The sequence below is a fragment of the Heloderma suspectum genome, chromosome 11 (assembly GCF_057233095.1).
Source record: "Heloderma suspectum isolate Gila_16-S chromosome 11, 16-S_ref, whole genome shotgun sequence".
Classification (NCBI taxonomy): domain Eukaryota; kingdom Metazoa; phylum Chordata; class Lepidosauria; order Squamata; family Helodermatidae; genus Heloderma; species Heloderma suspectum.
The window spans coordinates 40,728,371-40,748,415 of record NC_139468.1 but is presented as its reverse complement, the minus strand read 5'-3'; the positions used below and the strand labels follow the sequence as shown (position 1 = coordinate 40,748,415).

The window sequence follows — 20,045 nt, the reverse complement described above, 5'->3', positions numbered from 1 at the left end:
CCAAGCACCAGATGGATCTTCCAGCTGGCACTTGAGCCAGGCACAAGGCGTCACTGTGCACAGGCTTTCCCCATTAGGGAAGTCCTGTGCACAGAGAAGCCAAGCCAGATTAGCCTGTGTTGTTCGCTCCAGTGGGGAGCGATGGAGACCAGCTCGGCTCTAGCCCGTCTTCGTGCCCCTCGCCTCCTTCTCAATGGAACAGCAAAGGGGACGCAATCCCCTCTTCTTCATGCAAAGGCAAAGGGGACTCACCCACATGCGGGGAAAGGGGCCGCTTTCCCCGGCATGTGTGAATCCCAAGGCCCGCCACCACTCACCCTCCCGCTGCTCTCTCCCATCTCAGATCAGAGAGAGCGGCGAGCGGTTGCCCCCTGAGGGGGGGTCCCCCAGGGTTCAGACCCCAGGAGGCTGTGCCAGTCGGCTTGGGGTGCCTCGAGAGCCAGAGATGCTGAACTACGTCACTTTGAAGGCCCCACTAGGTAGAAAAGTGATTTATAAATACTTTAAATAAAGAGATAAAGAAACAAGCAAACAAACAACTGATACCCTAAACTCCTCCCGAATTTGGATGAGCTCCTGGATATTCTTCCTCCCCAAACTGGCTTTATCTATAACACACCCACACCAAAGACCACTCTGGCTCTTGTTTGTCTAGATCGCTTGTTTCCTCCACCATTGTTGGGGCAGTATCCAAAGAGCAAGGAGCTTTCCCAAAGGAAAGTCAAAGCATTTGGGAGGGTGGGAGGGAGGGAGGAGAAAGGAAGGAAGGAGAAAAAGATCTGCCTTGGATCCTTCTTCAGGCTCCATACAAGCTACCTATTTCCCAGGCATCACAACAGCTGGTCACTTTGATCGGATGAATTTTGCACTGACATTTGGCCCACCATCATTTTAAAAATGACAGTACCTGGAGAACAGATCTCAGAGCAAGCCTCCAGCTTGACCTATTTTCCAACACCTTTTTAACTAACACGGAGTACAATCCATGTTTCTTTAAAAAAAAAAAAAGTACCCAAGCAACCCAAATTCTAGGAGCGAAAAAACGCAGAATTCTGGGAGTGATTGTGACCTACACAGATAATGTACAAATTGAATGAGTTTGCATGTGCTCCTTTCCCCTGGCTTTTTCGGTCATTTAAAAACATAATTTTGCATAATGCTTATGATTTTCCTCGAGATTTCACCAGGCATCAATTATCCATAAGCATATCTTCATAAGGACCAGAAACTTGCTAAAATTCTCGTGGCCCTTTATTTTTCACCCAGTAACACATGGCATGCTTTTTCTGCGGTCACTTCTAGCAGGAAAAGCTGCCGATAACGAACATCCTTAGTAACAAGTGGTTGAGTGAGGAAGAAGTTGAACATTCCCCTGCCGAAAATGGTCCTGTTCTAACACAGAAAGGGAAAAAAGAGAGTCATCGTCAGTCTCCCTCACACCCCATCCTGCCCCAACAATGCTTCGGATCGTTTTCACCAAGCCAGTATACTTAAAATACCTCAGCCTTACAAGTTTCAGCTGGAATGCATCACTATAAAACCGAGCTAACCCAGCCTCCGAAACTATCCCATTACATTAAAAGCTCCAATGGAGCGAGAGTGAGTTATCTGGTGGTGGAAACTTTGACAAGAGGCCTACAACCAACTCGCTCTCCTCAAAAGCTTTCCCTCCCCATTATTTCATTACTCACGATGCGAGATTGGCGCGTCCCAAGACAAGCGATCCGTGACAGGTTGGGGGCATTGTCGGAGCTGCGTTTTCACAGCCCCAAACTGCTTGTTTGTACAAGCCAACTCTTCAGAGACATACTTTCAGAGTTAAGTCATCCCAGCCCTCCGCCGTAAGCTCACTTTCCTCCCCCGCCCCTTCTTCCAAGACCCTTCCTCTCCTGTTCATTTTGCCTGCCGAGTTTGACGGCAGAGAGAAAAACACGGGTGCCCCTTCACATATGATGGACGGCAAGGCTGCACAGCCGCCTGTGGGCTCCGTGAGAGCGGCCACTGAAACGCTGGCCAAAGCAAAACACGGGGTGACTTTGAAAGTCCTTCCTGAGGCAAAACATCCGAGGAATAAAAAGAGCGTTTCTCAACGGTGGGTGCCCCGTTCGCACATCCCTCATTTCAGTGTGGTGTCTCCCAGTGTAGGATGATGCAGGCGTTGCAGTGGCTTGTCTTGCTACTAGCTTGGCTGTAGCATGCCAGGGCTGCATCAGCATGGAGGCAGCGACCCCTGACCACGGCAGCATGGAAGTAAATGTGCCTTTGCCCACGTGAATCCAACACGACAGAGGGAGGCCAGCATTTGGGCCGCAGAGCTTAGGTCAGCCTCCCGCAATTTGGTGCCTTCCATATGTGTTGGACTGCAACTCCCATCATTCCCAGCCACCACAGATGGCTGGGAATGATGGGAGTTGCAGTCCAACACATATGGAGGGCGCCAAGTTGGGGAAGGCTGACCTAGTCATGTTATCTGTGTCATGCAGAAAACTTCCAATGCTTCTGTAAAATCCAAGCACTGCTGTGCTAACGTGTGTTTTTGAAAAGGTCCAAGAGAATCCACACTATCAATCACCTCCTTGAAAATGCCCCCTCCACCCCCAGTGCACTCACTCTCTTTTGTTCGCTTCATCTCTCTGCTACTTGGAGAGTGGCATGCAGCCAGCGCTGGTTATTAATTAATCCTGAGGGTGCACATTACATTCCTCGCCACCCTAACCACTTCCTACGCTGGCTGAGGCGGTGGGCACAGCTTGCGCCTGCCAACTGCCTTCTGCGCTGTACAATATTGCAGCCACAAGATGCAGGAAGGAACGTGCACAGGCTGGCATCCACATTAAAGAAACCCCAAACCTTTCCAACTTCTTTCTTTCTTCTTCTTTTACGGTATTTTCTGATGGAAATCCCATAGTTCAAAAGAAAAGGGAACACACCTTGGACAGAGAGGCCTGAGAATTCACTGGGAACGCTATGATCACATGTGTATGTGATCTTGTCATACAGATGCAGATACCTCAGAGCATGTGCAGAGTGTCTCCACTAAATAGTCCTTCACCGCTAAATAGCCACAGAAATGCCCTACACATCTAGAATTAGGTGGCAGGGCTTCCAGCCTCGGCGTTTCCCCCTAACAATTACCCACCAAAGAACTCAGGTTTGGGTCAAGCCTCTGTGATTTAGATGGTAGCCTTGTACTTCTGAGTGTGTCTGCCTGGCTACGTCTGAAGAACTTGCATCTTGTGGACATAAAGAGGGATAATGCAGCTTACCATGAACTCAGCTGGGCCTCGCTGATGGGCGTGGCTCACAATCAATATCATCGCGGTGCTTTCCCAAGGACAGAACATTGACATTTAATGCACATGGCCCAAGATGGCCTGATTACTACAGAAATTAGAAAACTGGGCATGCAAATTTAAATCTAGAGCAGCCTTCTCCAGCTTGGTGCTCTTCAGATGGCCATGCTGTCTGGAAATTATGGGAGTTGTAGTCCAACACATCTGGAGGGCCCCAGGTTGGGGAAGGCTGGCCTAGAGACAGACTGGAGGACTTCAACTTGGATGGGGAGGCGGGGATCAAATCCCTTCTTGGCCATGAGGCTCACCGGGTGCCTTTGGGCAAGTAATACTCTTTCTGTACAGCCTACCACACAGGACTGTTGTAAAATGGAATAATCCCAAGTACACAACCTCGAGACCCTTGGAGGAAGGGTGGGATACAAATGTCGTAGGCAGAGAACTACCTCATCACAGCAACGCACACAGCAGCAAACATGAAGCCAGACGACATCTTTGCCAGAATGCGAATGCCATCGGCCTGATAATGCACCCCCCGCCCCAAAGAAAAAGTTGAGACATAAACTGGCAATATTTTGGACAAGAATGCCTTGGCATCTGTGATCCCATGACCTGTACAGAGCCCTAAGAACAGGGCGGGTGGCAGACCTAAATAAAATAAACTTCAGGGCCCCGAAACCTAAACCAAAGCCAGAAGAAAAAAAACACAGAGGGAAAGAGACATCTGATCTGTTTTGCTGTTATGAATCCGTAGGGTGGGTGGAAGATCCCAGCGACGGCACATGCTGAAGTTCTATTTACTATGGTTTATTTTTGTAAGATTTCCTATTGCTTTTTGGGGAGGGAGCAAGAGGGAAGAACGAAGGGAAGAGGAGCTGGTGAATCTATCCAGTCTCTCCCATTGCATGCAAAGAGAACTGCTGGTAGCCAACATTCCACTGAGCAGACCTGGAGCAGAATCCCAACTGTCTTTAAAAAGGGGGGGGACGGACAAAACTGCAGTTCATGTTTAAAAAGGGGGGGATCCAAACTTGGGTTAAATCAACATCTGCAAAAGATATCCCCACTGAACAAAATAGCAGGATTTCATTAAGTAAATTGCAACTTGGCAAAAATTCTGAAAGAAAAAGGGGGAAAGCCACAGTCAAGCCTGTAATTTAAACCCTGCTTTAACAGTGATGGCATGACTGCAACAGACTGCAATTCCAAGTTTTTTGTGTGTTTTTTAAATCCACTCCCTGGTTCTTGCTACCCCCACCTCAGAGAACCACAATATTTGCAGGTAATTATAACATTAGAAGGACCTTCCCTGCTGTGAAGATAAAGCTGGGAGAGGAGGGAGGAGAGCCTCTCAAAAGACTCCATTGTAATTCAAAATGAATTTACAAAACAACCCGAGAATGTGACTCCCTCGGGAGGTTTTGACCACAGGGGTGAGCTAGTGATCTGCTCAGCAGCCGGAGTTGTTGTTGTTTGCAGCGTGGGCCAAACTCTGGAGGTGCAAAAGTAGTCTATATACAGTAGCAGGTGTGTGAAGCCTGGCCATGCATACTTTTAAGCCCAGGTTCAATTACTCTCCCCAACCCCAGAACCACACCAAAGCAGACTTTGTTTGCTTCAACTCGGGAACACAGTTTGATCATGCTTTCCATCAGTTTGGCTGTATGCTTCAGCCAGTAGTGCAAAAACTGATTGCGATCCCTTCCGATGACTCAGCAGTGCACAAATACGCTCCACCAACAGGCCAATATGAACCCAAGGAACAAACACACATGCAGAAAGAAAATGCCATTTTAAAATAAATCACTCACAAGCAATCACCTAGCTGAATTCACTGGCTGCTACTAGTGACATGCTTTATTTCTTCAACCCCAGCCAGAGATCTAAGTTCCCCAATGTAACAAAATAATCTTCCAACTTTTGAGTGAAATACAAAATTGGGAAGGGGGGGGAGCAGCAGCAGCCCACATCACCAATTATTTGCTTAGACTGGGCTTGGCTTCTTGCAATTTTCCTGGCACTTAAGACTATGGTCTGTTATTTTGGAAGGCTCTCCACTGTATACAGAGCTGAGAAACCAGCAAGCTTACTTCCTCCGTGGTCTAAACATCCGCATGCCATCCCTAGCTGGATAAAACTGTGCACTTCAGGAAACAGCACAAGAACTGTCAGTAATTCTGTGTGTGGAGAACAAACAGTCATCACCAGAAAAGAAAAAAGGGAACAGCAGATCCCCAAGTCAGAGCCTCTCACAATAGAGTCACCAGGGGTTGTTGTGATCACAATGCAACCCACTTTTTCTGGCTCCCAAGAAATTATTTAATGCACCCACTAGATTCCAGAGAATCTCAGCAGTCTCCCCACTGCCCTAAATGAGCAAGCATCTTGACTGCAGAGATGAGCTGATGCAGTATGATAATATGTCAGCTAAAGATCCCTACAGACTGCAGGGAGGGTACAAAGTTGGGTGGCAGAGCAAATACTTTCCAGGCAGAGGATCCCATGTTTAATCACCATTCTCTCCAGTTGAAAAAAATAAAGATCTCAAGTAGCAGTCTTGGGAAAGGCTGCTGCCAGAGACCTTGAGAACTGCGTATGGTCGGAGTAGATAATATGGGACTAGATATACCAATGGTGTGACTTAATATAAGCCAGTTTTGTTCATTTATAGGACTCAGACTAGAACAGGTCTTGTAGACAGAGGATTCTTTTGCCTGTCTCCTTGGACTCTCAGGTTCAACTCATACCTGAAAGAACACCCTCTCCTCTATGTGCCTGCCCAAGATCTTTGGGAGAGGCCCTTCTTTCGAGACTAGTGCCTTCAGAGGTATGTTTGGTGGCAACGGTGGCGGCTCCCAGGCTGTGGAACTCCCTGTGGAGGGAGGCCAGGTTTGCTCCCTCTCTGCTGTCCTTCCAAAAGCAGGAAAAGGCTGCTTTATTCAAGCAGGCCTTTGGCGTGTAAGTGTGTCTGTTGGGTTGAATGTTTTTACCTTGCTATTGTTGGTTTTAATGTATTTGTTTTATTATTGTTCTTATCAAGTTTTATTTGTGATTGTAAGCTGCCTTGACTGCCATTTTTGGTAGAAAGGTGGGGTACAAATAAAATAAATAAATAAATCAGCCCATCAATATCCTCCAACTTTCCTCCTCTGGTGTTTGCCATTTGACAACTGAGGGTTTCAATCCAGTGTTAACACTTCTACTGATGGTGAAAGCTCTGTCTGATAGTTCATGGATTACCAAATTTTGGGTTCCTACTGATTACATTCTCCATCCTGTTTGCCCTCACGACAACCTAGTGAGATCAGTCATGGTTATTCAGGTTATGGTTATTCACAGCATTCTTCAGATGGGGATCGGATGGTAAAATATACTGCCCTGACCAAAGCTGCATTAGCAAAGCAATGGGGGGAGATAGGATTTGCATCTGAGTCAGGCTGCCCCTATTGTTGGGGCCTAGCAAACAATATGACTCCAACTTCAATCAAGTCATTCAAATTACTTCTCATTTATACTGTAGTTATCATCATCCGAGGAAGCAGAAATGGACTCCCTCTGTTTGCAGAGTTACTTCTACAGAACTGGAAAACATCACTGGCAGTTTGGAAAGGAAAACAGGTCAGCCCCTGTGTAGTTGCTTCCTCTGAGCCAGACTAAAGAACCTTTGAGTGTCCTGAAACAGTTTCCCCCTTTCCAAACCCATGCTGCTTCCAAGAAAACCATTCTGATGGCAGGAGGGGGCACAAGGTTAGCACAATATATAAAAACTAGCAGCGCCCCCAGAAACGCGAGGAATGCAGGAATGCTGAAATGATTTAGCATGAGAAAACATTATGGGAGCACATAATTGAAAAGCAGGCCTTTCCTCTCCAGAGCGCCCTGGCGTTTGAAATGCCTTCCAAGTCTTCTCCAATGTTCCTCATGCTTCATCATCTCACAGGAATATGGAGTTGTATTCTGCAGGGCAAATAAACACACGATCTGCCTTCCCCCTTCCAATCTCAGCTTTTTAATAAAAATCCCTCTTTTTTAGCTTTATGCTCAGGCTTCACTTGCAATTAAGAAATGGTTCAGGGGTGAATGTCCCTGCTGCACCGCCTAGAACAGCTGCCATTTAGGGGGAGTGAGGTGACCACGCAAATTACTGCAAAGTCTCCACAGCTTTCCAGCTGGAAACCACACAAATTACCGACGTATCTGTAGGTGCAGTGTCTTTTTCCTTTGACGCAAGCGAGGGCTCCAAGTAATGGAAAAGTGTCCAGCTTGTTGCTCCGTCCCACTTCACAGTTCTATGGCAAAGAGTAAGTGCTATTGCCACATAAGACCGGTGTGCGTGTGTGTGAAATGTTGCCTGAATCCAATGTTTGCTTCCAGAGGGGCAGCACCCATGTTCGTCTCTTGCAGCAAAAAATATGAAACCAGGTTGGAACACCATAAAGCAGAGGTGGGCAGCTTGTTTGGCCTAAAACACCCACCATTCCTCACCACTGGCTATGTTGGCTAGGGCAGGTGGGAGTTGTAGCCCACAACTAGGGCTGATGGGAGTTGTAGGCAAAGTTGCCCACCCCGCCTTAAAGACTACCAAATTTATTATGGCATAAGCTCTCATGGGCTAGAGTCCACTTCATCAGTTGCTATTCTTGCACAGAGCGTGATTTTTTAAAGAACCCACTGCCCAGTCAATGACTGGAAAGAAAAGTGGCTTGTTTCAAACTGACACAAGTGTTTGCTCCTGCAGAAAGCAGGCCACATTTGCTCAGGGCCAAAGCACATGCTTGTGCCGACGCGCCATTGATGGTATTACAGAAAGGGCCATAGGTGGCAAGGTTGAGAAAGGGTGACCAGGGAGGTTTATTCACTGTTACGTGCTTGCATAACCTGCCAAATTTTAGCATACTGACCAATGAGAGCACAAGAACATAAGCCCTGGCTTTGAGCTCTCTCTAACATCCTTTTGTCCCAATACAGCAGAAAGGTTTATAAAGAATGTATGGTCTATGGGGCCAAAATCAGCATTTGGAAAGACCCGTTTCCCCCCAGGTTTTTTGGTTCCCCCCCCCCAAAACTGCTCAGCCTTCCTGAAAAGATAGCAAGTTAGCAGCTTTGACAAAGATTTAAGACCTTCTAAGTGCTGTGTATAAATTTTAGGAAGTACTTTAAAACAGTTACACAAGCAATTGAGGAAAATCGGTTATTTCTCCAACATTCAACCACTGATCTTTCTGGACTCACGATCACTGACTTCAGGGTTCTTCCCCCACCCCCACATATTTTCTTTACAGGGGCCGAAAATCAGAACATTGCTAAACTGCTAAACAAGAATTGCTAAATAATATTCATACCTTGGCTTGAAACCTTACAATCGAGGTTATACACAAAATGACTCCTAATCCTTGCTGTTCTCTTGAGGAGCAGCACAGACACAACTGAAACATCTAAGTCTGCAGTAGGGAACCAGTGGCCCTCCAGCTGTAATTGGACTACAACTCCCAGCCTTCCTGACCATAGGTCATGCTGGCTGCAGCTGATGGACATTGGAGTCAAAGAAGTTCCTCACCCCTACCCTACATCTTCACTTGACCTTCTATATGTCCAGTTAATAATAATGCGAGTGCAGTAAACAACTCTCACAACTGTCACGGCCTCTGGACAACCGTGTTTTGTGACTGTGCCTCAAACCACAGCCTGTCGGCCAGTTCCCAAGCTGGCATATATACTGCCATCTATGATAGTTTGCTTTATCATTTTTTTTGATACACAGAGGCCAAGGGGAAGCCCATGAGCGCCCATACTAAAAAAAGACAAGGAAACGGCCGCAAGCCAGGTGGGGGAAGAAGTTCAATTTTCAAAGTAATGAATAACTAAGGTTTCAATCCTAAGAATATTTACTTGGTAGTAAGTCCTACTGGGGGCTCCCCCTACATGGGGGAGTACCAGGAATCTTCCACTGGTGGAAAATGTGGTGGCTAGGTTGCTAGACAGTGCACAGTATTGAAACCATATCATACCTGTCCTGGAAGGCCTGCACTGGTTGCCAGTTGCTTTCTGAGTCAATTAAAGGTACTGGTTTAACCTTGAAAGCCCTAAACAGCTTAGGGCCCAGCTATCTAAGGGACCGCCAGTCTCGTTATGAACCTGCCTGGTTATTAAGACCTGCAGGAGAGGCCATCCTGAGGGCGCCATGACCCACAGAGACCTGTTTGTTGGGCACACACTAAGGGCTTTCTCCTATGTAGCTCCCAAACTGTGGAAAGAACTCCCTCAGGAACTACGATTGGTCCCCACTCTCTTGGCCTTTAGAAAGAGAGTAAAGACGCATTTTTTAAAAAAGTACCCTTTTATTATGCAGTTATAGAATTATAGAATTATAATATAATTCTATAGAATTATAGAATCATAGAATAGTAGGGTTGGAAGGGGCCTACAAGGCCATCGAGTCCAACCCCCTGCTCAATGCAGGAATCCAAGTCAGAGCATCCCTGACAGGTGGCTGTCCAGCCTCGTCTTGAAGGCCTCCAGTGTGGGAGAGCCCACCACCTCCCCAGGTAATTGGTTCCATTGTCGTATTGCTCTTACAGTCAGGATGTTTTTCCTGATGTTCAGCCGGAATCTGGCTTCCTGTCACTTGAGCCCATGATTCCGTGTCCTGCACTCTGGGATGATCAAGAAGAGATCCCGGCCTTCCTCTCTGGGACAACCTTTCAAGTACTTGAAGAGTGCTATCATATCTCCCCTCAGTCTTCTCTTCTCAAGGCTAAACATGCCCAGTTCTTTCAGTCTCTCTTCGTAGGGCTTTGTTTCCAGTCCCCTGATCATCTTTGTTGCCCTCCTCTGAACCCTCTCCAGTTTCTCTGCATCCTTCTTAAAGTGTGGTGCCCAGAACTGGACACAGTACACCAGATGAGGCCTAACCAGTGCTGAGTAGAAAGGAACTAGTACTTCCCGGGATTTGGAAGCGATGCTTCTATGAATGCAGCCCAAAATAGCTTTAGCCTTTTTTGCAGCCACATCCCATTGTTGGCTCATATTCAGCTTGTGACTGACAACAATTCCAAGATCCTTCTCGCTTGTAGTGTGGTTGAGCCACGTATCCCCCATCTTGTAACTGTGCATTTGGTTTCTTTTTCCTAGGTGCAGGACTTGGCATTTGTCCCTATTAAATGTCATTCTGTTGTTTTCTGCCCAGCACTCCAGTCTATCCAGATCACTTTGAATTTTGTTTCTGTCTTCCAAAGTATTAGCTATCCCGCCCAATTTTGTGTCATCTGCAAATTTGATCAGTGTTCCCTGCACCTCCTCCTCCAGGTCATTAATAAAAATGTTGAAGAGCACTGGGCCCAGGACTGAGCCCTGCGGTACCCCACTCGTTACCTCTCCCCAGTTTGAGAAGGTCCCATTGATAAGCACTCTTTGAGTCCGATTCTGTAGCAAACTGTGGATCCACCGGATCGTTGTTTCATCTAGCCCACTTTGAGCTAGTTTGCTCATCAGGATATCATGGGGCACTTTGTCGAAAGCTTTGCTGAAGTCGAGGTATATGATGTCTACAGCATTCCCACGGTCTACAAGGGAGGTTACTTGATCAAAAAATGAGATCAGATTTGTCTGGCAGGACTTGTTTTTGACAAATCCATGTTGGCTTCGAGTAATCACGGCATTGTTGTCAAGGTGCTTCCAGATGGATTGCTTTATGATCTGCTCCAGAATTTTCCCAGGGATTGATGTCAGACTGAGTGGTCTGTAGTTCCCAGGTTCCTCCTTTTTACCCTTTTTGAAGATAGGGACAACATTAGCCCTCCTCCAGTCATCTGGCACTTCACCCGTCCTCCAGGATTGCTCAAAGAGAATAGACAGCGGTTCTGAGAGTTCTTCTGCCAGTTCCTTTATGACTCTAGGATGCAGTTCATCTGGCCCTGGAGATTTGAACTCATTCAAAGTAATGAGGTGTTCCCTGACCATATGCCTGTCGATCTCAAGCTGCAATCCTGCCCCTTCAGCCTGTACTTCGCCTTTGCCAGGGGGGTCAGAGACCCTCTTTTGGGAGAAGACTGAGCCAAAGTAGGAATTGAGCACCTCTGCCTTTTCTTTGTCATCTGTTATCGTTTTGCCATCCTTATTTAATAGCTGAACCACCATTTCTTTCCTCTGCCTTTTACTATGCACGTAGCTGAAGAAAGCCTTTTTGTTGTTTTTAACATGCCTTGCTAACCTCAGCTCATTCTCAGCTTTAGCCTTCCTGACGCCATCCCTGCAATTCTGTGCTACCTGCCTTTGTTACTTGGCCTTCTTTCCACTTCCTATATGTATCCTTTTTTGTTTTCAGGTCATCCCTAAGCTTTTTGTGAAGCCACATTGGCTTCTTCTGTTGTCTTCCACCTTTTCTTCTTGTTGGAATTGCTTGTGATTGTGCCTTGAGAATTTCCTTTTTTAAAAGTTCCCACCCATCTTGGACTCCTTTTCTCGCTAGCATCGCTTGCCATGGGACCTTACTGATCATTGTTCTGAGTTTATGAAAATCAGCTTTCCTAAAATCCAGGGTACGCGTTTGACTACACTCGGCTTTTGCTTCCCTTAGAACCAAGAACTCAAGTACAACATGGTCGCTTTCCCCCAGAGTTCCTGTAACTGCTACTTTACCCACTAAGTCATCTCAGTTGGTTAGGATCAAGTCAAGGATAGCCGATCCTCTAGTTCCTTCCTCTACTTTCTGTAGGAGGAAGTTATCCGCCACACAAGTCAGGAATTTCCTGGAGGGGCCATGTTTTGCAGAATTTGTCTCCCAACAAATATCGGGGAAATTGAAGTCCCCCATTACTACTACATCATGCTTCCTTAAAACATTGGCTATTTGCTTTTCAAAAGTTTCATCCTTGGCTTCTCCTTGATTGGGTGGCCGGTAGTAGACTCCGACCACCAGGTTCCTTTTATTCTTTGCTCCATTTATTTCAACCCAGATGCTCTCGATGGGGCTACCAAGCTCCTCCTCCTGTATTTCTGTGCAGAGATATGTATTTTTCACATACAGTGCAACCCCACCTCCCTTTCTGTTCCTCCTGTTCTTTTTGAACAAGTTATATCCTTCAACTGCTGTATTCCAGTCATGAAAGTCATCCCACCAAGTCTCAGTTATACCTATCAGGTCATAATTTCCCTCTTGTATTAAGAGTTCAAGTTTGTTCTGTTTGTTTCCCATACTCTGGGCATTATCATAGAATCATAGAATCATAGAATAGTAGGGTTGGAAGGGGCCTACAAGGCCATCGAGTCCAACCCCCTGCTCAATGCAGAAATCCAAGTCAGAGCATCCCTGACAAATGGCTGTCCAGCCTCGTCTTGAAGGCCTCCAGTGTGGGAGAGCCCACCACCTCCCCAGGTAATTGGTTCCATTGCCGTATTGCTCTGACACTCAGGAAGTTTTTCCTGATGTTCAGTCGGAATCTGGCTTCCTGTAACTTGAGCCCATTATTCCGTGTCCTGCACTCTGGGATGATCAAGAAGAGATCCTGGCCTTCTTCTCTGTGACAACCTTTCAAGTACTTGAAGAGCGCTATCATATCTCCCCTCAGTCTTCTCTTCTCAAGGCTAAACATGCCCAGTTCTTTCAGTCTCTCTTCATAGGGCTTTGTTTCCAGTCCCCTGATCATCTTTGTTGCCCTCCTTTGAACCCTCTCCAGCTTGTCTGCATCCTTCTTAAAGTGTGGTGCCCAGAACTGGACACAGTACTCCAGATGAGGCCTAGCCAGTGCTGAGTAGAAGGGAACTAGTACTTCCCGGGATTTGGAAGCGATGCTTCTATGAATGCAGCCCAAAATAGCATTTGCCTTTTTTGCAGCCACATCACATTGTTGGCTCATATTCAGCTTGTGATCGACGACAATTCCAAGATCCTTCTCGCTCGTAGTGTGGTTGAGCCACGTATCCCCCATCTTGTAACTGTGCATTTGGTTTCTTTTTCCTAGGTGCAGAACTTGGCATTTGTCCCTATTAAATGCCATTCTGTTGTTTTCTGCCCAGCACTCCAGTCTATCCAGATCACTTTGAATTTTGTTTCTGTCTTCCAAAGTGTTAGCTATCCCTCCCAATTTTGTGTCATCTGCAAATTTGATCAGCATTCCCTGCACCTCCTCCTCCAAGTCATTAATAAAAATATTGAAGAGCACTGGGCCCAGGACTGAGCCCTGCGGTACCCCACTCGTTACCTCTCCCCAGCTTGAGAAGGTCCCATTGATAAGCACTCTTTGAGTCCGATTCTGTAGCCAACTGTGGATCCACTGGATCGTTGTTTCATCTAGCCCACTTCGAGCTAGTTTGCTCATCAGGATATCATGGGGCACTTTGTCGAAAGCTTTGCTGAAGTCAAGGTATATGATGTCTACAGCATTCCCACGGTCTACAAGGGAGGTGACTTGATCAAAAAATGAGATCAGATTTGTCTGGCAGGACTTGTTTTTGACAAATCCATGTTGGCTTCGAGTAATCACTGCATTGTTGTCAAGGTGCTTCCAGATGGATTGCTTTATGATCTGCTCCAGAATTTTCCCAGGGATTGATGTCAGACTGACTGGTCTGTAGTTCCCAGGTTCCTCCTTTTTTACCCTTTTTGAAGATAGGGACAACGTTAGCCCTCCTCCAGTCATCTGGCACTTCCCCGGTCCTCCATGATTTCTCAAAGAGAATAGACAGCGGTTCTGAGAGCTCTTCTGCCAGTTCCTTTATGACTCTAGGATGCAGTTCATCTGGCCCTGGAGATTTGAACTCATTCAAAGTAATGAGGTGTTCCTTGACCATATGCCTGTCGATCTCAAGCTGCAATCCTGCCCCTTCAGCCTGTACTTCGCCTTTGCCAGGGGGGTCATAGACCCTCTTTTGGGAGAAGACTGAGCCAAAGTAGGAATTGAGCACCTCTGCCTTTTCTTTGTCCTCTGTTATCATTTTGCCATCCTTATTTAATAGCTGAACAACCATTTCTTTCCTCTGCCTTTTACTATGCACGTAGCTGAAGAAAGCCTTTTTGTTGTTTTTAGCATCCCTCGCTAACCTCACCTCGTTCTCCGCTTTAGCCTTCCTGACGCCATCCCTGCAATTCTGTGCTACCTGCCTGTACTCTTCCTTTGTTACTTGGCCTTCTTTCCACTTCCTATATGTGTCCTTTTTTGTTTTCAGGTCATCCCTAAGCTTTTTGTGAAGCCACATTGGCTTCTTCTGTTGTCTTCCACCTTTTCTTCTTGTTGGAATTGTTTGTGATTGTGCCTTGAGAATTTCCTTTTTTAAAAGTTCCCACCCATCTTGGACTCCTTTTCTCGCTAGCATTGCTTGCCATGGGACCTTACTGATCATTGTTCTGAGTTTATTAAAATCAGCTTTCCTAAAATCCAGGGTACGCGTTTGAGTACACTCGGCTTTTGCTTCCCTTAGAACCAAGAACTCAAGTACAACATGGTCGCTTTCCCCCAGAGTTCCTGTAACTGCTACTTTATCCACTAAGTCATCTCTGTTGGTTAGGATCAAGTCAAGGATAGCCGATCCTCTAGTTCCTTCCTCTACTTTCTGTAGGAGGAAGTTATCCGCCACACAAGTCAGGAATTTCCTGGAGGGGCCATGTTTTGCAGAATTTGTCTCCCAACAAATATCGGGGAAATTGAAGTCCCCCATTACTACTACATCATGCTTCCTTAAAACATTGGCTATTTGCTTTTCAAAAGTTTCATCCTTGGCTTCTCCTTGATTGGGTGGCCGGTAGTAGACTCCGACCACCAGGTTCCTTTTATTCTTTGCTCCATTTATTTCAACCCAGATGCTCTCGATGGGGCTACCAAGCTCCTCCTCCTGTATTTCTGTGCAGAGATATGTATTTTTCACATACAGTGCAACCCCGCCTCCCTTTCTGTTCCTCCTGTTCTTTTTGAACAAGTTATATCCTTCAACTGCTGTATTCCAGTCATGAGAGTCATCCCACCAAGTCTCAGTTATACCTATCAAGTCATAATTTCCCTCCTGTATTAAGAGTTCAAGTTCGTTCTGTTTGTTTCCCATACTCTGGGCATTAGTATATAGACATCGAAGACCATGTGCTTCATAGTCTGGCTTTCTTCCTACATGTGTCTGAAGACTATTATTGGGCGCTATCAGCGCTGTTCTCTCCATTGCAGTGCATGCGCCTACGTCCATTGTTACCCCCAACATTACATCTCCCTTCCCTGTAGGATTCAGTTTAAAGCCCTCCTGATGAAGTTCTTCATGCTGTGGCCAAACACATTCTTCCCAGCCTTTGTGAGGTGCAACCCATCCCTAGCCAACAGCCCATCTTCCAGGAAGTATAGCCCGTGGTCCCAGAATCCAAATCTCTCTCGTTGGCACCACCTTCGTAGCCAGTCATTCACCCGGAGTATTTTTCGTTCCCTTTCTATCCCTCTTCTAACTACTGGAAGGATGGATGAGAAAACTATCTGGGCCCCAAAGTTCTTGAGTTTCCTTCCCAAAGCTTCAAAGTCTGACGTGATCTCTTCGTAGCTCCGCTTGGCGGTATCATTTGTTCCCACATGGATGAGAAGAAAGGGATACCTGTCAGTGGGCTTTATGAGTGCAGGCAACCTTTCAGTCACGTCTCTAATCTGTCCTCCCGGGAGACAACATACCTGGCGAGTCCACGGGTCTTCGCGACATACTTGGGTCTCGATCCCACGCAGCAAGGAGTCTCCCACTACTACCACTCTTCTCTTCTTCTTCTTGTAGGCCTGGGTTTCATCGCCTCTGTTTGACTGACCTTTAGCCTCTTGCACACTCTCATGCAGGTTCCCCTGTGATTCTTCCTCTGCAGGCTGTCCTCCAGTCTCATCTGCAAGTACCTGGAATCGGTTCCACAGCTCCACCGCTTCCACTGGTGCAGAGTGGCGTCTAGTTCTTCTTCTCCTAACTGTCACCGTTTTCCAAGGAGTATCCTCTACTCCATTTTTCTTCACCTCAGCATTTCCCACTGCCTCATCTTGCTGTTGCTCTTCAAGCTTCTGGTCTGCCCTTTGCTGCTGTAGTTCCCCCATTCTGTCCAAGAACTCTTCGTGTTCTCTTATTCCCCGGAGGGTTGACAGTCGCCGCTCCAGTCCACTTACTTTTTCCTCCAGCAGCGTGATCAACTTGCACTTGTTGCAGGTGTAGGCCATGTTGTTCTCAGGCAAGAAAACAAACATTGCACACACCTTGCAGGTCACCACCACTGGAGAGTCTTGTCCTTCCATAGCCTCTTTTCCCTTTTTGTGTCTAGCTTTGTGATTGTTCTAGACTAGCCTGTGCCTGCTCCTCTACTCAGTAGAGGTTAAAAGCAGAGTCCCACTGGTGTGGAAGTGTGTGTTACAAGACAAATAAATGAAAAAAAGTTAGTAAAAAAAAATAAAAAAAAATGTTAGGGGCCTCCCCCTTGACCTCCCCTGCCGAACTCCCCTGGCCAACTCCTGTTTGCTCCCCCTGTTCACTCACTCTGTTCGCTCGCTCTCTGGGAGCTTGCCTGCTTCTGTAGTCCCTGGACCAGCTGGAGCAGCTTGCTCTGCTCTGCTCAGCTGGGAGGCGGGAAACAGACTGAAGCTTCCCGCCCAGTCAGCTGCTGGGAGTACTCAGGCCACACCCCTCCAATTCAGTTGGAGCTCTCAGAAGCTCCTGGTGAGCTCACAGCCAGTCAGAAGGATAAAGGGCAGCGCCCTGGGCTTCCTGCAACCCACTTACCTCTTAGCCTCTGTCTCCTTTGTCTCCTTTGTCTCTTCAACCACTGCAACTCCCCTGGCCAACTCCTGTTTGCTCCCCCTGTTCGCTCGCTCTCTGGGAGCTTGCCTGCTTCTGTAGTCCCTGGACCAGCTGGAGCAGCTTGCTCTGCTCTGCTCAGTATATAGACATCGAAGAGCTCTTCAACATTTTTATTAATGACTTGGACGAGGAGGTGCAGGGAATGCTGATCAAATTTGCAGATGACACAAAATTGGGAGAGATAGCTAATACTTTGGAAGACAGAAACAAAATTCAAAGTGATCTGGATAGAGTGGAGTGCTGGGCAAAAAACAATAGAATGACATTTAATAGGGACAAATGCCAAGTTCTGCACCTAGGAAAAAGAAACCAAATGCACAGTTACAAGATGGGGGATACGTGGCTCAACCACACTACAAGCGAGAAGGATCTTGGAATTGTTGTCGATCACAAGCTGAATATGAGCCAACAATGGGATGTGGCTGCAAAAAAGGCTAATGCTATTTTGGGCTGCATTCATAGAAGCATAGCTTCCAAATCCCGGGAAGTACTAGTTCCTTTCTACTCAGCACTGGTTAGGCCTCATCTGGAGTACTGTGTCCAGTTCTGGACACCACACTTTAAGAAGGATGCAGAGAAACTGGAGAGGGTTCAGAGGAGGGCAACAAAGATGATCAGGGGACTGGAAACAAAGCCCTATGAAGAGAGACTGAAAGAACTGGGCATGTTTAGCCTTGAGAAGAGAAGACTGAGGGGAGATAGGATAGCACTCTTCAAGTACCTGAAAGATTGTCACAGAGAAGAAGGCCAGGATCTCTTCTTGATCATCCCAGAGTGCAGGACACGGAATAATGGGCTCAAGTTACAGGAAGCCAGTTTCCGGCTGAACATCAGGAAAAACTTCCTGACTGTCACAGCAATACGACAATGGAACCAATTACCTGGGGAGGTGGTGGGCTCTCCTACACTGGAGGCCTTCAAGACGAGGCTGGACAGCCATTTGTCAGGGATGCTCTGACTTGGATTCCTGCATTGAGCAGGGGGTTGGACTCGATGGCCTTGTAGGCCCCTTCCAACCCTACTATTCTATGATTCTATGAAGACCATGTGCTTCATAGTGTGGCTTTCTTCCTACATGTGTCTGAAGACTATTATTGGGCGTTATCAGAGCTGTTCTCTCCATTGCAGTGCATGCGCGTATGTCCATCGTTACCCCCAACATTACATCTCCCTTCCCCGTAGGATTCAGTTTAAAGCCCTCTTGATGAAGTTCTTCATGCTGTGGCCAAACACATTCTTCCCATCCTTTGTGAGGTGCAACCCATCCCTAGCCAACAGCCCAACTTCCAGGAAGTATAGCCCGTGGTCCCAGAATCCAAATCTCTCTCGTCGGCACCACCTTCGTAGCCAGTCATTCACCCGGAGTATTTTTCGTTCCCTTTCTGTCCCTCTTCTAACTACTGGAAGGATGGATGAGAAAACTATCTGGGCCCCAAAGTTCTTGAGTTTCCTTCCCAAAGCTTCAAAGTCTGACGTGATCTCTTCGTAGCTCTGCCTGGTGGTATCATTTGTTCCCACATGGATGAGAAGAAAGGGATACCTTTCAGTGGGCTTTATGAGTGCAGGCAACCTTTCAGTCACGTCTCTAATCTGTCCTCCCGGGAGACAACATACCTGGCGAGTCCATGGGTCTTCGCGACATACTTGGGTCTCGATCCCACGCAGCAAGGAGTCTCCCACTACTACCACTCTTCTCTTCTTCTTGTAGGCCTGGGTTTCATCGCCTCTGTTTGACTGACCTTCAGCCTCTTGCTCACTCTCATGCAGGTTCCCCTGTGATTCTTCCTCTGCAGGCTGTCCTCCAGTCTCATCCGCAAGTACCTGGAATCGGTTCCACAGCTCCACTGCTTCCACTGGTGCAGAGTGGCATCTAGTTCTTCTTCTCCTAACTGTCACCATTTTCCAAGGAGTATCCTCTATTCCATTTTTCTTCACCTCAGCATTTCCCACTTCTGCCTCATCTTGCTGTTGCTCTTCAAGCTCTGGTCTGCCCTTTGCTGCTGTAGTTCCCCCATTCTGTCCAAGAACTCTTTGTGTTCTCTTATTCCCCGGAGGGTCGACAGTCGCCGCTCCAGTCCACTTACTTTTTCCTCCAGCAGCGTGATCAACTTGCACTTGTTGCAGGTGTAGGCCATGTTGTTCTCAGGCAAGAAAACAAACATTGCACACACCTTGCAGGTCACCACCACTGGAGAGTCTTGTCCTTCCATAGCCTCTTTTCCCTTGTTGTTTTAATGTTCTTGTCTTTTTTAACTGTGTTAAGGTTTTATTGTTTGAGTTGTTATATACTGCCTTGATGGCTTAAGGCGCTTTATAAATGTTAATAATAAATAAATAATAAATACTGACAACAACTGGATTCCCCTTTTGCATATGGGATTGGAGATCCAAGAGATGCACAGATACAGTCTACCATCTGGGGCCCATTTAACTGCCACCGCTTCCTCCAAGGGATCATTATGTTGAGATGACCAAGAACAGCACCCGCCCATCCACAGCCGCGGCACAGCAGATTGTGATCTGTATTGTGGGCAGAAGCAGCGGGCAGTCCCTTTGACAGGCAGGGTTTCCTCACTTTAACTTCCTCTCTCAGCAAGAGCAGCTCAGCACCGGATGTGTGGTGTGGGGCTCTTCGACCACAATGGGCATTCCTGTGCATAGAACCTACTAGAACCACCAGCCACTGGGATCGCGACCCATCAGCGACTGCTGTCTCCTGTTCTCTGACTAAGGGAGACCAGACCAGAGCAGGCATTCAAGCCATTCTTGGGCTCTTCACAGAGTTCACAATCAATTTGATTTCCACTCATTTTCACAGTAGGGGGCTGGCATGGGGTGTTTGCTTTAAGAAACAGCCATGGCATGTTGTAATTTGACCTAAATTGTGAAAAGAAAGAAAAGGAGCAAGCAGTGGGGCAGAGAGGAGGGTAAATTAATTGGATACCAGGTAAAGCCAAAAAC

The 20,045-nt window shown here is 47.0% G+C and overlaps 2 protein-coding genes across 6 annotated transcripts in view; one reads left to right on the top strand and one right to left on the bottom strand.

Moving 5' to 3' along the window:
- The window catches only part of LOC146337301 (uncharacterized), a 60,197-nt gene extending 40,761 nt beyond the window's left edge, over window positions 1-19,436 (top strand). The window contains exons 1-3 of one of the 5 annotated variants that reach the window (XR_014785423.1): window positions 5,818-6,251; window positions 6,814-6,911; window positions 18,852-19,433. Coding sequence is in view for 1 of the 5 variants with exons in the window: in XM_084817505.1 (XP_084673631.1) it covers window positions 6,814-6,911; window positions 18,878-19,214 (435 nt within the window). In the remaining 4 variants the exon portion in view is untranslated. Of the gene's footprint in view, window positions 1-5,817; window positions 6,252-6,813; window positions 6,912-18,851 lie in introns of those variants that run through there. The other 4 variants (XR_014785424.1, XR_014785422.1, XR_014785425.1 and 1 more) reach the window with 4 other exon arrangements.
- Window positions 1-20,045, bottom strand: part of SMAD6 (SMAD family member 6) — a 69,093-nt gene that overhangs the window by 8,622 nt on the left and 40,426 nt on the right. The gene's annotated exons all lie outside the window — the stretch shown is intronic.